This window comes from Eleutherodactylus coqui, chromosome 5 (genome assembly GCF_035609145.1).
Source record: "Eleutherodactylus coqui strain aEleCoq1 chromosome 5, aEleCoq1.hap1, whole genome shotgun sequence".
In the NCBI taxonomy this organism is placed as follows: Eukaryota; Metazoa; Chordata; class Amphibia; order Anura; family Eleutherodactylidae; genus Eleutherodactylus; species Eleutherodactylus coqui.
The window spans coordinates 48302083-48321496 of NC_089841.1; the positions used below are offsets into that span (position 1 = coordinate 48302083).

At 46.0% G+C, this 19414-nt stretch overlaps 1 protein-coding gene across 1 annotated transcript in view; it reads right to left on the reverse strand.

Annotated features, from left to right (window-relative positions):
• Positions 1–1786: 1786 nt before the first annotated feature.
• TARS1 (threonyl-tRNA synthetase 1) overlaps positions 1787–19414 on the reverse strand; it is a 33781-nt gene continuing 16153 nt past the window's right edge. The window contains exons 10-19 of the mRNA XM_066602473.1: positions 18098–18196; positions 17621–17787; positions 15125–15287; positions 14664–14801; positions 14402–14479; positions 5467–5567; positions 5275–5379; positions 3592–3664; positions 3045–3159; positions 1787–2379 (exon numbers count right to left, since the gene is read on the reverse strand). Coding sequence (XP_066458570.1) covers positions 2231–2379; positions 3045–3159; positions 3592–3664; positions 5275–5379; positions 5467–5567; positions 14402–14479; positions 14664–14801; positions 15125–15287; positions 17621–17787; positions 18098–18196 — 1188 coding nt within the window. The 3' untranslated portion in view covers positions 1787–2230. The remainder of the gene's footprint in view (positions 2380–3044; positions 3160–3591; positions 3665–5274; positions 5380–5466; positions 5568–14401; positions 14480–14663; positions 14802–15124; positions 15288–17620; positions 17788–18097; positions 18197–19414) is intronic.

Below are 19414 nucleotides of genomic sequence, written 5' to 3' on the forward strand. Positions count from 1 at the left end.
GCTCCGCCTCCATTCACTAGATGACTATCACACCTGTGTGAAAATAAAAGGACTGATAGTCATTGGGACAACGGTTGGGTGCTAGTCACCCTGATCTAGCATTTGTTTGGACTACCGATTGGTCTTTTACTGAACTTTCCCCTCTCCGATCCATCCTGGATGCAGAAGCCAGTCCCCTCTTTCTGTTCCACACCAATGCCAACACGCTGTGCCATCACCGCACTCTTTAGCTGTCCACTACTGAACAAAGTCTAAACTCATCATTCTCATCTATAAAGCTCTGCACGGTGCTGCACTTCCCTCATCTCTATCACCCTACCCTGCTCTCTGTTCTGCCAATGAATTCTGACTAACATCCTCCATAATCTGAACTTTCCACTACAGTTTCTAAGACTTCTCCTGTGCTGCATCAGTTGTCTGGATTGCGCTAGTCCAGACAAATCAGGATAATTCTCAACAACCACGGCTTTGAGAGTGCTCTAAAAACACATCTTTTTAGGGAGGCCGATCATATTCCCTAATCTAACTCTACTCTATTTACCAGCACAAATCAATCAGCTACATCTCCATGGGATCTTCAGAACTCCTGTATCTGTGGAATGATTGTAATGCCTCATGTCCACGGGCACGCACGGTTTCCCAGTGCAGAATCCTACAGTGGATTCCTGCCGTGCCCGCAGCCATGAGGCCAAAAATGACATTTTACTCACCTGTCCAACCGCTGCGCAGGTCTCCTCCGTCACGGCTGGACATTCTTTCTTCCGCATGGCAGATGCGCACAGTGTCACCTGCATCTGTGCCGCTGATCGGACGGCTTCCATTGACTTCAATGGAAGCTGTGCGTGTGGGAAAACCGCAGAAAATGGAGCATGCTATGGGCGTTTTCCTGTGCGTTCGATCCGCACTCCAGGAAAAAAAAAAATGACATCCGCAGGCATTTAATTACCTGCAGATGCCCAATACAGGTCTATGGGCATAATGAACTGTCGATCATCCGCGCGGATTCCACTATTAAATTTTGCCCGTGGACATGAGGCCTTAGTGTGTTCCTTCAGGCACATACACATTTCCATTGTTGTTGGCAGCCAATCCAGGTTTACAAGAGAAGATGTGCTGCCGATAACAGTTGATTCTTGGTGTCGCATAAAGGATGTGATAACATAATAAACAAGTGGCACCTTCACACGGGGCAGTGATCAGATGGACAAACATTAATTCCTGATCAGTCCGTCCGGGTTAAGGCGCCTCTATTATCCTGCCTTAGGACCCTATTAAAACAGCCGATCATCGATCAGACTCTCACTGGATAGCGGGAATCTGAACAATCATCATTCAGTGTAAATACCAGCAGCGACTGAATGTCAAATGATACTTCGTTCAGCTTCTGCAGGCATAACAATCAAACAACGATCAGCATGTGTAAACAGGCAGTCCATCTATGAGCGACAACCTGTTTACTCTGAATGGAGGCGAGCAAGAAGGAGATTGTTGCAGTCCAGCTCCATTCACTAAACGATCATCGCTTCTGTGTAAAAGCACAGAAGCCATTATTGCTAGAATGACTGCCGGTGCTATGTACAGGGACCCTTACCTAGGGCCCCAGCAGCACTCAAGAGCCATGATTATGTCCCCCGCCATCTAACGCTACAGAGAGGACTGCTCCTTCCTCCTTTCCTAGAAAACAAGAAGTAACGAACGGCCACCAGGAGGACAACTCAAGGACATTGTTTTTCTCTTTAGTGCCTCGTTAATAGAATATTCAGCTCATTAAATCAGAAGGCAAGGATACAATGTGTCTCCAATTTATTACACCTTTGTAGTGCCATTCGACCGTCTCCCCGGTGAAGATTTGTTCTATCCTCTGTAACATTAAAAGAACATTGTTCGAGCAGCTTCCAGTTGTTTTCATGAACGCGGAGTCTACGGGGAGGAGACGGTCATGACCGTAATATGCCAGATAATAGAAATAAACAGATGCAGAAAACAAAGTAACGATATAAAACCCCTCCAGAAACTACGAGAGAAGGAAAGTCACAAACCCCAAGAATCAGATCTTCCCCGGAACCTGAGAGACCATATGGCGATAAGTGCGAGACGGAACGTCGGAGGTTTTTTCTTGGTTTTTGTTTTTTGGCTCATGGATGATCCCTTCATTTCAGAGCAGTGTGACAGAACAGACAGTAACCTGCGCACTGCAGTCGTGGAGGCGTCCCTTTAAGAATGGCAGAGCTTAAAACTCTTCTTCTGAATTCTTAGATCGTGATTCCTTCAGCTGGAGGAGTCTTGCGATTGTATCTTCCACCGTACGCTCGCCGTGCACCTTGTTATCTCTGGTGCGGATGTTTACCGTCCCGCTGGCTTTTTCCTTTTCTCCAATCACTAAAAGGATGTAGAAAAAAAAAATGTAATAGAGTGTAGAAGTTGTGCCCCCTAGAGGTCAGTTGTGTCAGTGCAGCCATCATCTTCATTGCAAAACACTAGTGAAGTAGTTTCCATCCTTTGGTTTTCTAGAATAGTTATAACATGATAACTCTCAGCACGCTCCGTCAGTCAGGGAATGCTGGGAGTAGTAGTTTTACACGATAGGTAATAACTTGATGATCGGTGGCAGTTTCACTACGGAGACCCTTGCCAATCCTGAGAACAGGGGTCTCATGTCCCCCTCTGGCTGTTACTGTGGGATCGCTTATCCCCCTGCAGGACGACAGAATGAAGGAAGCGATGGTCGAGCATGCACTTCTCACACCGAGCGAGAACTTGTTCTGTTTCAGTGAGCTGAAAAGGAACGACTAGGGACTTCTCACTCAGTGTCTGTCGGGGACCAAGTAAACACAGGCCAAGGGTTGCCCATAATCGCTCATTTCAGTGATTTGGGCAACTATTGGCCTGTCTAAAACATACCTTAAGGCGAACAGCTGGATGGGAATAGGAGATAATGCCAACAGCATGGCATTCGTGGGCCATCACCCACAGGGGTGTCATGTATATACTTAGAGGTCAATACAATGGACTCCTATGAAGGGAACAAAGTGCGTTACTCTTACCAAGAATGAAATTGTACTGGGCCAGCTGGGCGTTCCTGATCTTCTTATTGAGGGTAGAACCGTGATCAAGATCTACATCGGCCATGAACCCGGCGTGGTGGAACTGCTCTCTCACCTGCGTCGTACAAAACACAATAGTGATATACAAGGAAAAACGCAATGTCTGGACCTGATTATAAGGCATCCCACAGGGTGTTGGGTTGTCCATGACATGTAATGATCCAGTGCCAACCCCTCCAAATAACATCTATTCCTTCCATGCCATCATCCAGTGCCAACCCCCTGATCCCATTTGTTGCCTCCCATAATATAGTCTTGTTGCCACCTCTTCCGATCCTACCTGTGTCATCCATGTAATAATCCCTCGCACAACTAGCCTATCAGATCTATTCCCTCTACAAAATGATCCAGTGATGTCCAACCAGATCCCTTCTTCTGATGATCTGCTGCTCAACCTATGACTCATGTATTCACTCCATGTAATCATCCAGTGCCCAATCTGCCCATTACATCCATTTCTTCACATCCACTCATGGCTTGCTCTGACCTTCTGGGCATAGTCATCACACGTTGGTCCCACGGGCACCACCATCACTTGCTGAGGAGAAAGCCAGAGAGGCCTGTGGGGAAAAGACAAGAAATCAGCCGTGCAGGATGGATCTCTGGGACACAATTCCCTCCGAATGATCTATAGATTTGATTGAGGTGCTGTAATATCCGCAAACACAAAAAGATTTGTCACATGACTCCCTTCTAACATTTTCATTGGATCACTCAGATGACAAAATAGCTTCCATTGATTTCAGTGTTTTAGATGAGATTAATAAAACATTCTACCAAAATGCGTCAATGGTGTCAGGATAAGCCATCATTAGTAGATCAGCAGGGGATTCCCTCTGATCAGCTGTTTTCCAAGCTAGTGCACTTGTACGCTGAGCCGACTTCTGCAGGAAGCTGACAGCTCCATTCCCACTGTAGTGGCCAGGCTGGGTATTGCAGGCAAAGTTCTCCATCATTTCAATGGTAACACTTCCTGCAATACCTAGCCTGGCCACTGCAATGAGAATGGAGCTGTATGAATAAATCAACTCAGTGCACAGGCCCAGCGAACAGTTGATCGGTGAGGATCCCAGCTGGTGGACCCCCACTGAATAGCTTACAGTACACAAATCCTTTAAAGGGAATGTCAGAACTTTCAAACATATAATCAGCTTTCCTATAAGTCAATGTCCAACCTTCTAAAAGTGCTTGTAACATGACTGTGTGGAGGCAACGAAGGGGGCGTTATTTATTATGTAGGTATAAGGGTGGTATTATTACTTTCTGGGGGCAGAAAAGGTGACTTAAAGGGGTTGTCCCGCGCCGAAACGGGTTTTGTTTTTTTTTAACCCCCCCCCCCCCCGTTCGGCGCGAGACAACCCCGATGCAGGGGTTAAAAAAACAACCCGCACAGCGCTTACCTGAATCCCGGCGGTCCGGCGTCTTCATACTTACCTGCTGAAGATGGCCGCCGGGATCCTCTGTCTCCGTGGACCGCAGGGCTTCTGTGCGGTCCATTGCCGATTCCAGCCTCCTGATTGGCTGGAATCGGCACGTGACGGGGCGGAGCTACACGGAGCCGGCATTCTACACGAGCGGCCCCATAGAAGACTGCAGAAGACCCGGACTGCGCAAGCGCGGCTAATTTGGCCATCGGAGGCCGAAAATTAGTCGGCACCATGGAGACGAGGACGCCAGCAACGGAGCAGGTAAGTATAAAACTTTTTATAACTTCTGTATGGCTCATAATTAATGCACAATGTACATTACAAAGTGCATTATTATGGCCATACAGAAGTGTATAACCCCACTTGCTGCCGCGGGACAACCCCTTTAATTATGGTTATACTGCTGTTTTACTGATTACTGATGCACTGAAGATGGCATTCTTACTGTGTGGGGGCAGAAAATTCTTATTACTTCTCTATAAGTCAAAGTCCAACCTTCTCTCAGACAACCCCTTTATTGGGCTGTGGTGCACCAGCAAGCATCTCCGCCCCTTTCTTCTATGGATCACAGCTGGGACCTCACTGGTCATACACTGGCTTATTCTACAGGACAAGCCGGCAATTAGAAGTCCTAGAACGCCAATTCCATTTTTCCCTCTATGTGATAAATGACTTATTTATACAAAGAGGTCCACTGAGACATTTTCTTCAGACACTTGGTGAACTCAGAAAACAACAATTACCATTTGCCTCCATAGTTCTCAGTCAAAATAGCGATCATCCGCTCCACAGATCCCAGTATGGCGCGGTGAATGATAACGGGCCTCTTCTTGTCATCACCATCCGGACTGATGAAATAAATGACAAGAGGCCACATGAGGACAGGAAGAAGCTACACAAATATCTGTAACTCTCCTGTACACGGCCCTACTGACCTGACGTAAGTGAGGTTGAACCTAATAGGAAGCTGGAAGTCTAGCTGGATGGTGGCGCACTGGTGGTAACGGCCAATGGCGTCTTTAATCTGGATGTCGATCTGAAACAATAGAAGAAGTTACAGTGGTTATTAAAGTAGACTGGACATACTAATGCAGCTGTGAGGGTGTGCTGGGGGTTGTAGTTACACAAAAGGTGGGGGGTTTGCTAAACCGTATAGGATTCAGGAGCGGTTCCCCAGATATTGTCGGGATTTCTGTTTGCTGGATAAGTTACAAGCAGCCACCCTCCCCTCTATGTGTGGACATCTCTTTGAACCTCTTGCAGTGGTGGCCAAAATTAAAAGGACATGGCTGCTTTCTTCCAAAAACAGTGCCACGTCTGTTCTGAAGTGAATGGAGCTGAGTTGCATTACCAGTTACAACACGTACAAAAGTTTTGGTGTCATTTTGAGGATAAAAGGGGTGAAAAAAAAACAAACAAAAAAAAACACTAATCCTGGATAACCCCTTTAAGGACCACAGGAATTTTTTTTGCTCATTTCAACGGACAATTTTATTGGTACTTACAGGGACTGGAAAATGGAAGTCCTTCCATTGATTATGCTGCTTAAAGGGGGTTGTCTGGGACTTTGATCATTGGACAGGTCATTAATAGTTGATTGTGGGGTCCGATGCTTGGTAGCCTGGAGATGAGCTAATATCGGGACAGAGATGAAAGCAGACAGCTCTGTCCACAATGCGGCAGCCAGGTTGGTAATGCAGGTGCAGCTCCTATTGAACTCAATGCAGTACCAACCCGCGCCACTGCACTACAGACAGAGCTGTCTGCTTCCGGCTCGGTCTACACTGACCAGCAGGACTGGCGACTGGCAGGGATCATGATCTATCCCAATTACAGTTAAGTCCCGGACAACCCCTTTATAGGGTTAAATGGCCAGGATCTGAATTTTCTCTGATCCTGGCCATTGGTGCTGGAGGGCAGTTGTCAATCACAGCTGTCCTCCAGCGGGCGATCAGGTGGGCACAGCTACTGTTCATATACACATGGATGTGGGAAGGGGTTAATACAGCTCTCCATACAGATAAAACCGGCAGATTGTGGGGAAGTAAATATTAGCTCAGAGCAGAACGTCTTATGTATAAATCTATAGAAATGTAGGAGACAGGATAATAGAAAGGCCCGGTGTGCTCTTATCTCCCGGTGATGTGCGGCTGTGTAAGTAATAGTCCTACTGCGCCTTTTATGTCATTGCAAAACTATTTCTCCAGAAGTGCTGTTCTCCAGGAAGGGGCTGCCAGCGGTACCTCCCAGGAGGCCGTTCACGCCGCCGTCTGATAGAAGTGCAAATAATCTGTCGCTCTAGACTGATCAATGCATTCAGCGGAACACCATCCCACCCCGCTGCCATGCAAAGAAGAAAACTAATAAAACTTTTTGCGATGGTTCTCCATAATCTAACCTCCCACAGGAAACAGCGCAGGGATGGCGGGGGCTCAGGAGCGGTGCCAACGCACCAGCAGTGTCAGCTGCAAAGATGGCATCCGATGCAGCTCTGGTCCTTCGGAACATTCACCCCTTTAGATGCTGCAATCAAAAACGATTGCAGCGACTAAGTGGTTTTTTTTTTTTTATAAGGAGGGGCTCCGTCTGTGAGCCCACTGCAGTCCCTGTGACACAACAGCGGTGTGCTGATGCGCTGTCATGGGAGCTGGGGGCCAAATAACGGTGCCCAGAACTGCCATGTATGTGAGCCTATTAGGTTGTGCCTAAGGCAGGACTTAATAGGCTGCCAATCACTAGAAATTCAGATTCAATCTGCGTTGGAGGCTCTGTTTGGAATCTCCAGCATAAATCAGGCAATGGAATTGTTCTGTGCCATTTCGTCCAGTGAAACTGAATGGGAGCTGGATGGACCCCATTAAGGTCTGAGTATTGCCGATTAATTCAGTGATAGGATAGATGCATTCAGGCAGGGATTACACACAGTATTATAGAAGCAATCTGAGGATAAGGTGCACACACAAAATGCCCAAAAGTCAAGAATAGGGGGAAAAAAAAAAAAGGAAAAAACAGGGATATTTTAGATTATGTATCTATATAAAATCTCTCTATGGCTCCCTGCACACGGGTGGAAATTCTATGGCGGGATTTCCTGCAGAATTTCTGCCCGTGCCCACTGCCATAGGATTGCATTACAAAACGCAAACACTCGTGGAAAACAAATCGCGGCATGTTCTATTTCTGTGCGGGTCTCACAGAGGCCCACAGAAAAATGTCAGTGGTGATGGGCCGACTCCGCTCTGCGCATGCGCCGGCTGGCCGGCAGCCAGCGTATAGCAGAGACGGAAGACGCTGGGAGCGGGCGAGCCGCAGGCCTCTGCAGGGGCATGGAACTGCATCCCGCTGCGAGAATTCTTGCAGCAGGATCCGACGCGGCCGTCTGCAGGCGGCCTATCACACAGACCTCTGTACACGATGTGCAGTAATGACAGATATCACAGTTAGTATCACTACAACCTTCCTCGCATGCACTATACAATTATTGTTTTATTTATCCTACATGGTAAAAACTGAGGCACAATGCCAGTATTGCCGTTTTTGTTAGCCAAGCCCCACAAAAAGGAAACTGCATTCAAAAAGTTGTATGTACCCAAAAATGGTACCTATATAGACCGAAGCACCCTGCAAAAGTCAAACAGAAAAAAAATTATGGTGCAAAAGTAACAAAATAAAAACAAAAAACGGCGCACAATGTGTCCCAAAAAACAGCAGAGCAATTGCTCCCGCCGCCCCATCCAAAACAATGTCAATACATTATAGGAAGCCCTTAAAGGCGCAGATCATCCTGCAACATTCACAGAACGGGGCAATTTCATATGAAGCCAATTAACCCCTTCAGTATTTTAGGAGAGCAGGAGAACCAAGGAGAATATGGAGAAAAGAGCATATAAACTCCATGCAGAGGTGGTCGGCAAAAACAGGACGGCAGGACGGCATCCCGTCTCCATTGACAACAATTCTCTTGCCGGCTCGTAAAGGTTTGAGCCGACTCCTTTAACTTGGTGCGATTTGCCCACATCATCAGTTTTACAGACAGAATCTGCCCCCTGCTGGGATTTTAATGAACTACATTAAACTGCATAGAACAAAATACAAGATGAAAAGCAGAACCCGCTGCATCCTCCTCATCTCAGGCTGCAGAAAGCAGGACAATTAACCCCTTAAAGGGGTTCTGTCATTACAATCTGTATTTTTTTTCTCCAGTAAATCTGCCCTGCCGGCACAGGCTGTGGTAAATAACACATACAAAACGTTTTTTTTCAGTAGTTGTACTTACCTAGGCTCCATTTTTCAACTCCATGGTCTGTTTACATCTTCAGCCCCTCCTGCTAGGTCATCTCCCAGCATCCCTTGCTGTGCTGACCACTTCCGCCCTCACAAAGCTACTTCCGCCCATCCAGTGCAGTGATTGGAGCTGTGCAGTCCTGCCTGCAGTCCGCCAAAATCTGATAGTGTTTCTCCCTTCCTCTGTCCCTGAACACCCAACACTTCCCAAGGGCCTCCAGATCTTCCTTACAATCTTTGGCTGATTTTACATAAGTGAGCACTATTTCAGTCCAAGTAACTCAGACCAACTTTTCGCAAGGCAAATATCCAAGTGCATATATATATATATACAAACACACATACATACATATACTCACACACACACACATAGATATATGTATGTATATGCTTGTATATACACAAGCAGAGAGATGGGTGGCCGCAGAGACGCAGATAGAGATACACACACACACACACACACACACACAAACACACACACACACACACACTAGATATTTATAAAACACACACATATATATATATAATGTGTGTGTTTTATAAATATCTATATATATAAATATATATATATGAGTACACATACATACATATATGCTGTTCTTGTCTGCAGGGGGGAGAATGGAAGAGCCAGGAGCAGGAACTGAGCTGCCGCCCCCTCACCACTATTTGCAATGGGAGGGGAGGAGCGGGGGCGGAGCTAAGCGGCGAGACTTAGCTCCGCCCCGTCTCGCCCCCTCCTATTGCAAATAGTGCAGAGGGGCGGAGAGGAGGCAGAGAGGGGGCGGGAGCTCAGTTCCTGCTCCTGGCTCTAACATCCCCCCCCCCCCCCCCTGCAGACAAGGATCTGCCCTGCTGATGCTCTGCTCTCCGTCCCCTGTTGTCATGCTCCCCTGCGGTGCTGTAGCCTCCGCTATTGGTCCACTGCTCCGGCTGTGTCGTTCCCCCGCTGTGAGCCTCCGCTGTTGTACCGCTGCTCTGCCTTCTCCCCTGATGCTCTGGCGCTGAAGGACCCCCACTCTGAAGCTCCTGAGTCGCAGGAGCCTTTGCTGCTGGCCCGCTGTTCTGCCTTGTCCCTTGATGCTCCTCTGCACTGCCGTGCCTTCTCCCCTGTGCCTTCCGGTACCCCCTATCAATGAGGAAGTGGGGGCGTCACCTGGCTGTCAAGCAGCCCAACAGTGGTGTACACCCACTACTTCCCTGCCTGGGCAATGAACGCTACGTCACTAGTGACGTATGCGTACATTGACCTGCAGGAAGCAGAATGTAGCGCAATGTACGTTACATCACCGGATCCAGCTAAATCGGGTAGCTGCAGGTCACGTGACACAAGCTGCAAGACGATCCAGGAGAAGATTTGGGAGGAGAAGAGGAGAGGTAAGGTTGCCTGGGGAGCAATAGGTAAGTATATAATTTTTTGTTTTTAATGAAAGAACCCCTTTAAGGACATGGCCTATTTTGGGCTTAAGGACGCATAACTTTTTTACTTTTCTGTCGACGCGGCTGTATAAGGGCCTTCTTTTGGAAATCTTTTTTTTTTTTTCTAAATCGCTGTATTCAAAGTCCTGTAACACTTTTATTTTTTTATGTACAGAGCTCTGTGAGGGCTTATTTTTTGCGAGACGAGCTGTAGTTTATATTGGTACCATTTTGGGCTACATACGGCTGTTTGATCCTTTTTAATGCGTTTTTGGGAGGCAAAAATGCTAAAAATTTGCATTTTGCATCAGTTTTTTAGCATTTTTTAAAAACATTTTTTGCCGTGCAAATGAAAAGTGTGTGCACCTTATTGTACGTGTCGGTACGGACGCAACGATACTAAGTATGTGGGATTTTTCTTTTTTGTACATTTTTTTTTAACACACAATCTGTGTCCCTCTGAGGGACTTACAGCACAGCACCGATGATTGCTGTGATAGGCATTGGCATTGCAGGATTTTTCTCTTGCAATGCCTTATCGCTTATACAGCGATCGCAGGCTCTGGCAATACAAGACGCCGGTATCTGGCGACCTGTTGCCATGGCAACCAACCGGGCTCTCTCCGATTATATCGCGAGAGCCCGGCAACTTCACAGAGGAAGCGCGCTCTGCAGATCAGTTGTTTGAATGCGATGTGGTGCCTGGACTCCGACATCACGTTCATGGTTGTGCTGTGCCTGGTATACAGCGAAGATGATGCAGCGCTTGCCCAAGTGCCACAGCTGATTACTGGGGTCACCACGAGTCTTATGAAGGGCTCATACGTAGGATTTAAAGGGAATCTGTCACCAAGTTCATGCTGCCCGAACCAAGGGAAGCATCAACCCAAGAAAGGCATGTATATGCTTGACAAAGACCGTGCTAACGGTTGAAACGTTGCTGTGCTGGGAGCCTATGCTCAGAATAAAACGCTTTGATCAGATCATCTTTGTGTGAGTATAGATTGAATTCTGTACCTTAACTGCTGCTCTTCAATTGCAAATCATGGACTGTTGAACTTTGGATCCCGCTGTCCGGATCCCTACATAGAGTGTGCAGTGCTGTGTGAAGAATCTGCTCTCCCTGAATGGGATTTGAGTGTGGTGCCACTGTACTATCGGTGAATTGAAGGTATGTATAGCACGTCGGCAGGTTTTATTCTGAAACACTGACTTTTCAGAGGAAACAAAGTATGACTCGGAAGGGAACGGAACTGCGAGTAAAGCAGGTGGGTTGTGCTGGCCTCTCCCCAACTGCAGCATGTTCACTGACAGCCCTCTTCCCTTTTGTGTATAGAGAAAGCTGTCAGTCAACATGTTGCAAGCGGGGAGATACCAGTGTGGCCAGTCTTCATCAACTCAGAGCTTCAATCAAGCTTCCTTCAGAGTTAGACGTCAAAGTAGGTTTGTTCTGAAAAGCCAGTGTTTTAGAATAAAGCATACATGGACTCCGTTGTTTCTACCTGTCCCGAGTTCGTGCTATTCGTGGGTCGGGTAGCATTAATCTGGTGACAGGTTCCCTTTAAAGGGGTTCTCCGGGACATTCACCATTCATCCTCAGGATAGGTCATCAATCGTTGATCGCCAGTGGTCCACTGGTAGAAGATCCCTTAAAACTATAATATTTTATTACTTTTTTTTTTATTTTTTTTTTAAGTAAAACACACTTTGGGCTCAAGACACTCGTCCACTGATGAGAAAATAAGACAAAGACAAAACAACAATGAACAGAACACAGGTGCTGGTATAGGTCACGGTGTTACCACATAAAGGAAGTGTGATTTTAGACTCAGTTTGTACGTCTCAGGTATGGCTACACAGTTTTTTTGCCATAGGAACTTCCCATTAGAGGGACAATATATACATGGGGGGATAGGGCGTTGTCAATCTCCCTAGTTGTGTCTCCCATATATCTGAGATTTTGTAGTGTATTAGGTTAGAATCACCCCTCAGTATGAGATATTGTCCCAATTTAGTGTTTTCATTCACTGGTTTGGTTGATAGACTTGACCAACCATCTTCTAATATTCATATATAATTAGCCAAAACATTCTAGACCTTAGTGAGTTGATGTAATCACTGACTGAATCGAGATATTCAATGATTGGTTCAAAATGAATGGTTCTCTCTCGGTAGTTAGTTGTTTATGCCAGAGAATAATTGCTGGTGTATCTTGATTTTTAATAGTCGCAAAAGAATTTTCTGGGACGGCTCAAGATAGATTTTAAAGGAGTCCCAAATAATTCTGATATTGGCTCTCCTGATTGGCAGGTGTAAATTTGGTATTTATGCACCGCCTCTTAGCAGCTACCATTGGTCTACCCGATTTGATAGTATCGGTAACGTAGAGATGGCTACCTACCCACCATCAGGGCAGGAGGCTACACCAACCTCTATCTAATTTAGCCTAAAGAAAATTGCTCTCCATCCAGAGCTTTAATGCAGTGTAGACAGCTAGTTAACTGAGTCAAGACTATTTGACCAAGGGTTCAGTTAGCTATACTAAAAAGTTTGCTGCCCTTTCTGCAGATCTAGATTTAAGTGGAGGGGTTTTGTTTCCTCCTATACTTGCTTAGTCTAGACAGTCAGTAAACTGGGTCACTAGCATCTGACTGCAGGTCTAGTGAGTTAAACTAGCAAATCTGCTGACCCCTTTGCAGATCTAGATTTAACCTGAGGGGTATCGTTCCCCTAATCCTTATCTTTTTCTCTGAGCGCTGAGACACTGGTCTATACAGCAGGAGAACGGTGATATAGAATAATAAACCATCTCTACGTTACCGATACTATCAAATCGGGGAGACCAATGGTAGCTGCTAAGAGGCGGTGTATAAATACCAAATTTACACCTGCCAATCAGGAGAGCCAATATCAGAATTATTTGGGACTCCTATAAAATCTATCTTGAGCCGTCCCAGAAAATTCTTTTGCAACTATTAAAAATCAAGATACACCAGCAATTATTCTCTCGCATAAACAACTAACTACCGAGATATATCCACATTGATTCATATATCTGTCAAACCTTCCACATTGATGGACATATGTATTCTAAACAATTGACCACCCGCTTCTTGAAAAGTCGTGGGTCCGACTGAAATGCATTGAACCATTCATTTTGAATCAATCACTGAATATCTCGATTCAGTCAGTGATTACACCAACTCACTAAGGTCTAGAATGTTTTGGCTAATTGTATATGAATATTAGAAGATGGTTGGTCAAGTCTATCAACCAAACCAGTGAATGAAAACACTAAATTGGGACAATATCTCATACTGAGGGGTGATTCTAACCTATTTACACTACAAAATCTCAGATATGTGGGAGACACAACTAGGGAGATTGACAACGCCCTATCCCCCCATGTATATATTGTCCCTCTAATGGGAAGTTCCTATGGCACAAAAACTGCGTAGCCATACCTGAGACGTACAAACTGAGTCTAAAATCACACTCCCTTTATGTGGTAACACCGTGACCTATACCAGCACGTGGGTTCTGTTCATTGTTGTTTTGTCTTTGTCTTATTTTCTCATCAGTGGACGAGTGTCTTGAGCCCAAAGTGTGTTTTTTTTCTTTAAAGTAAAAGTAATAAAATATTATAATTTTAAGGGATCTTCTGTGATTTGGGCATTTTATAAATTAGTTCCCTCTGCCTCTGTGATTCTCTGGTCCACAGGTAGGAATCCCTGCTAATCAGCCAATCACTTGGCCTGCTGTCAGTGCGGATAGTGCTAGAAGCAGACAGAGCCGTTAACATTGCACTGGACTAGTTTGGTACTACAGGCATAGCTTCACTGAATTTAATGGGAGCAGTTCTTGCAGTACTAAACTGGGCTGCTGTACTACAGACAGCGCTATCTGCTTTCTGCACTGTCCACACTGACAGTGTACCCAGTGATTAGCTGATTTTTGGGGATTCCAAGTGGCGGACCTTGAAGATCAGCCATCGATGATTTATCATGAGGATAGGTCATGAATAGTGAAGGTCGCGGAGAACCCCTATAACTGCACCCCTGCCGGTCATTGGTAAATAATCAGTTATTACCTGTCCAGCATTTTTCAATGTATTGCACAACCATAAAAGGGTTCCCACAAATCTATTTTTTGTGGTGTAAATGCACCAACCTTTGGTCCATAGAAGGCGCCATCGCCCGGATTCAAGATCCACTGCTCACCAAATTCATTCAGACTGTTTTCAAGTTGCTGCAAAAAGAATTAATACACAGAGCATTAATCATCAGATCAGGAGATACATTGGGGCATAACAATAACCTATCCATAGGGGGCGCTGCTATACGTAGCTTCCATTTACACGTATGTAAATATCTGATTGTATGGAGACAGGTCAGACCACTATGTGACTGGACATCCCATCCCATTTCCTCACCTTCTCAGCTTGATTCCAGACTTCAACATCACCCAGAAACTTTTCTGGCCGGGTAGAGAGATTCAGCTTAAAGGTAAAACCAAAGACGTTGTAGACGGAGCGCAGGAAGTCCAGGCAGCTCTTTATCTCTTCTTCAATCTGCAATGATAGAAGTGAGCACTGATCCCGCCTGTTTACTGTTGCATATATCTGCAGTTTTCATCTCATCCTCAGCAAAGTCTAATGACATTCCTGATTAATGAGAGACAATGGCAGAGATTTATCAGAACATCAGAACTTCCCTCTGTAGGGGGTAATTGGCATTCATGTAGATTCTACAGTGAGTCCTGCCGCCGTGAAGCTCCAGCCTCATGGGCATTAAATTTCTCATCTCACACAACCCGTTTGATCCAACATTTTGGGGTGCAGGAAGAAACTGGAGAACCCGGAGCAATCGCCACCATATAAGTAACTAGACGTACCTGTTCCATGGCACAGAATATGTGGGCATCGTCCTGCTGGAAGCGCCGGACACGGGTCAGTCCTGTGAGGGCACCAGACAGCTCATTGCGGTGAAGGACTCCAAAATCAGCCATCCGCAGAGGCAGCTCCCGCCAGGAGCGCGGCCGGTGGTCAAACATCAAACTGCACAAAACATTTTCGGACAGAACTTGTGAGTTTAAATAACTTTTAGAAATTAAAAAGGGTTTTCCAAAACTAAAGCAGTGATCAGCTATCCTCAGGGCCTCAGGGAGGGTCATCAATAGTTACCATTGAGGGGGTCCTTCACTTGGGATCCTTGCTGATCAGCTGACTGAAGTGACAGTGGTGCTCCAGTGAGCACCACTATCACTTCAGCCCATACCAGGCATGGCAGCGCACATCATATAGTGACTGTGCCTGGTATTGCAGCTCAGTCCCATTCCCTTGAATGGGACCGAGCTGCTCTCAGGCCATGGGGCTGATGGATGCGATGTCACAGGCCTGAGAAGAGGCTGCGGTGCCCAACTCAGCTCAACAGCCTCTTCAATCAGCAAGGATCCTGAGTGGCTAACGCTGCCAATCAACTATTAATGACCTATCCTGAGGACAGCATATCAATGCCTTGGTCCTTGAAAACCCCCTTAAAAAGGGCTGCCCCCCCTCCCCCCCAAAAAATACGTTTTTTCTTATCCATTGTCTCTAAATGACTTAAAACCACTTTTCCCTTCATTTATGGACACAGCGGACCCTCATTCTCAGGATCGTTGGGTTACCAGCTGTCAGACCTCCACCGACCAGCAGGTCATCCTGTGTATATGTAAGAGGGCAGTGTTGATTCACACATGAAGGTTTGAGATCTATGATTTTAACTGCAGTTGTACTGACATCTAGTGATCGTTTTGCACCATTGCAAGAGTTTATACAGTTCTGATTTCGTTATTGGTTTCAGTGGGTCACCGGTGAGGCAGAACCTGAGGACAGCCATACTATGGGAGGTGTAGACATCCGGAGGTACGTAGGAGTGTGCGACAGGAATCTGGGAAGGTGAGCGGAGGAAGCTGCATCAGTCTCCACTTTACCAATGTGTGGCCTAGTCAGTCCCTGATTGGCACACAAAGCAGCGTGCATATACTCAGGGTTGAGATAGTTGCGTGCAGAGTATCAATGTCCAAGAAAGGGCTGTGAAAATCAGACTACAGAATGGCTCTTACAGCATTCGTTGCCTCCCTCCCCGGCAGGCCTTCCATTGCAAGTTAGTAGAGTTTTCAGCATTACTATGGTGGTAGCGTCTATGGCTTACTGACGACCAGGCCATGGAGTGACATGGAAGAACTAGGGCCATTATGCTAAGAACCCCATCATAACTGGGTGAAGTCCCTGGCTGGACCTCTAATGTCATCCAGCAGCCCCCTTTGCATAAAGTGGGTAATTTGCTTCCTTTTGGACAAATCCTTTAAATACAAGCCATTATATTCAATACATACATATATACACACACATTTAAACTAGAAGTGGACCAAAGGCAAACTCACACGAGCTTAAGATTACCGCGCTGTATGTGCGTGATATGCAGTAATTCGCAGGCAATCAAAAACATTGAATTACGCAGTTTTGCTCACAACTGCATGCAGGAATTGCGTAGTATGCGAGTGCAAAAAAAGAATGCAGCATGTTGTATTTTGCCGCATATTATGCACCAGAGAGCCTGCTGCACTCTATTGGCACGTAATCAACGCCACCCAAAAGCAAATTACATTGCGTATGGACGGCGGGTGTATGTGCGGTTGAGAGGAGACAGCTCAACAAACCAAAAAAAAAAAGAGGAAAACTGCACATGACAAGCTGCATAAGATACGCCGCCTTGCGCAGTACAACACCACTGCCATATACAGCGATAAGCCAGCTCACCGCCGTAAAACACTGCATGACTCGCGCAGCATTTAATGCATATGGCCATGTGAGCCGGCCAAATCTTGTTCACTGTGCGGCATAAGTAACCCTTGAATTTCTGGGTGGGTACGATTGTGTGATATAAATTACTTGGTATATGCTTTGGTACACTCATCAGGCCGTGCCTCTGTCATGGGACTGCTGTGCAAACAAAGGGCGACCCTCAGTTTGGGATTTTCCCAACTTAGTGCTATACAAGTCCTGCAGCTCAGCTGAACTCAGTAGAGGGGTATGTTGCTGTACTCCCACAGCAATCAGTAAAGAATTGCATATCCAGTCAATATGCCGCTTTAATAACTTACATCTGGGCAAGTTGACACCATAAGGACAGATATCAGGTGCACCTGGGAGCGCCGCTCATGCACCAGTTACTGAATGCAGTTGTGTCCAAGAAAAGCTCACCCATGGCAATGAATCTGCGGTACCCACTTCACATTGAGCAGTTTGTGGGACCGTATAGAAGGTTGCAGGAATACTCAGTATCTCAGATCTAAGACATTCAGATTTTGCGGCTTGTGTATAAAGGAGTGTAGTGTTTCTCATACCAGTGGCCGGGGCAGTTCATAGGCTTCAGAGCAAAAATCTCCTTCTCCACTTCAAAAGAGAACATGTTCTCGCTGTAGTGCTGCCAGTGACCGGACGTCTGCCACAGTTTGCTGTTGTACACATTGGGGGTCACCACCTCTTGGAATCCGCGCTTCCTGTACTCTTGCTGCAAGTGAAAGAAAAAAAGAACGTGCAAAGTTTCAAGTCAGTGATTAAGTTCCCGACATAATATTATCGTTTGTCTGCACCCCTACTGATCCCCGCCGTGGGATGTTACATTACTAGAAAGGTCACCAGGGCTGCGGGGTCATGCGACTTCATCTCATTAGGCACTGACTGTGGCGGTTGGGATCCTCACGACTTCAGCTTATTCTTTGTGAAGCCACGTCTCTACACTTTAGATGTTGGGTTTAATGCTTCTTGAGCGACCCAAGATATTGCATCTACATGACGCGTTTTACCACGCCGGTCCTCACCCTGATGAAGCTGATCAGCTGGTTGTAAATAAAGGCTCCTCTGGGCAGGAAGAAGCAGCTGCCGGGGCTCAGGTCATGGAAGAAGAACAGCTCCTGCTCCTGCGTGGGGGAGACACAAGTAATTACTGCCACAAATGGTGCGGAATGATTCCAAAGAGAACGGAAACTAATTAGTACATCATCAATTTGGAAAATTGGACCCCAGTGATTTTCAGTATGTGCAAGTTTAACCCCTGATGACACACATAGGAAGTAGCTACATGATGCCGTGCCATCACCCAAGAGGAACAGACTGCGACCGACAACCGATATCTTGCAGTGGTCAGGATCCAAGAGAGCACCAATCCCGACTGTGTAACCCCTTCAGGACACAGACATTTTTTCATTCTTGTTTCCTCTTCCCACTTTCAAAAAGTTACATAACATTCTGCTACCTGCAGCCACCACTAGGAGGAGCTAGAGACAGGAGATTACTGTATATACATTGTAATCTATAACAGTATACAACCATCTCCTGCATAGTCATAGCGTTACAGAATTATGCCTGTTTTTAATGCAGCGACAGCTGAGGGCCTGTAGATATCAAGCATCCAATATTGACGGCCGGCCTTGTCCCTTGTGCACATGAATATCTCCAGAGTCTCTGAATCTTGATGATATTATGTTCTGTACATGATGGGATAGTCAAAGTTTTCACAATTTTACCCTGAGGAAGATTTTTCAGAAATTGTTCCACAATTTAGATGCAGGTTTTCAAAGATTAGCAAACCCCTGAGAGACTCTGCCTCTCTAACATGCACTTTTTATACACAGTCATGTGACTTAGGAGAATATTGACCTTCCAGCTGATTTTCATTAGTACCGCTTACTTTTCCAGCATTTTGTTAACCCTGTCCCAACTTCTATGAGATATGTTGCTGCCATGAATTTCTAAATTAATTTAAATTTTTTTTTTAAGTGAAATGAAAAAATGGAAACAATGGGGTGATAAAGGTAAAGGGTCTGGAGATGTGCAGCGTATGGCAAGGTGGAGAGTGTGGGATGCTATACACATAGACAATAGTCAGACCATATGGTGGCTGAATCAGTCTGACTGCAGGGGGCGGTTGATTACAGCTAGCAGGAGCTTCAGTCTGTAGGCCAGGGAGCATGTTATCAGGCGGAGTACCGAGGGGTTGGGTTTAGGGGATACGGTATACCTTACTGAAGAGGTGCGTTTTTAGAGCACGCCTGTGTGTGTCAGGGATTGCCCAGTTAGCTTTTGGTAGCGCGTTCCAGAGGACTGTCGCAGCTATGCAAAAGTCTTGGAGGTGGGAA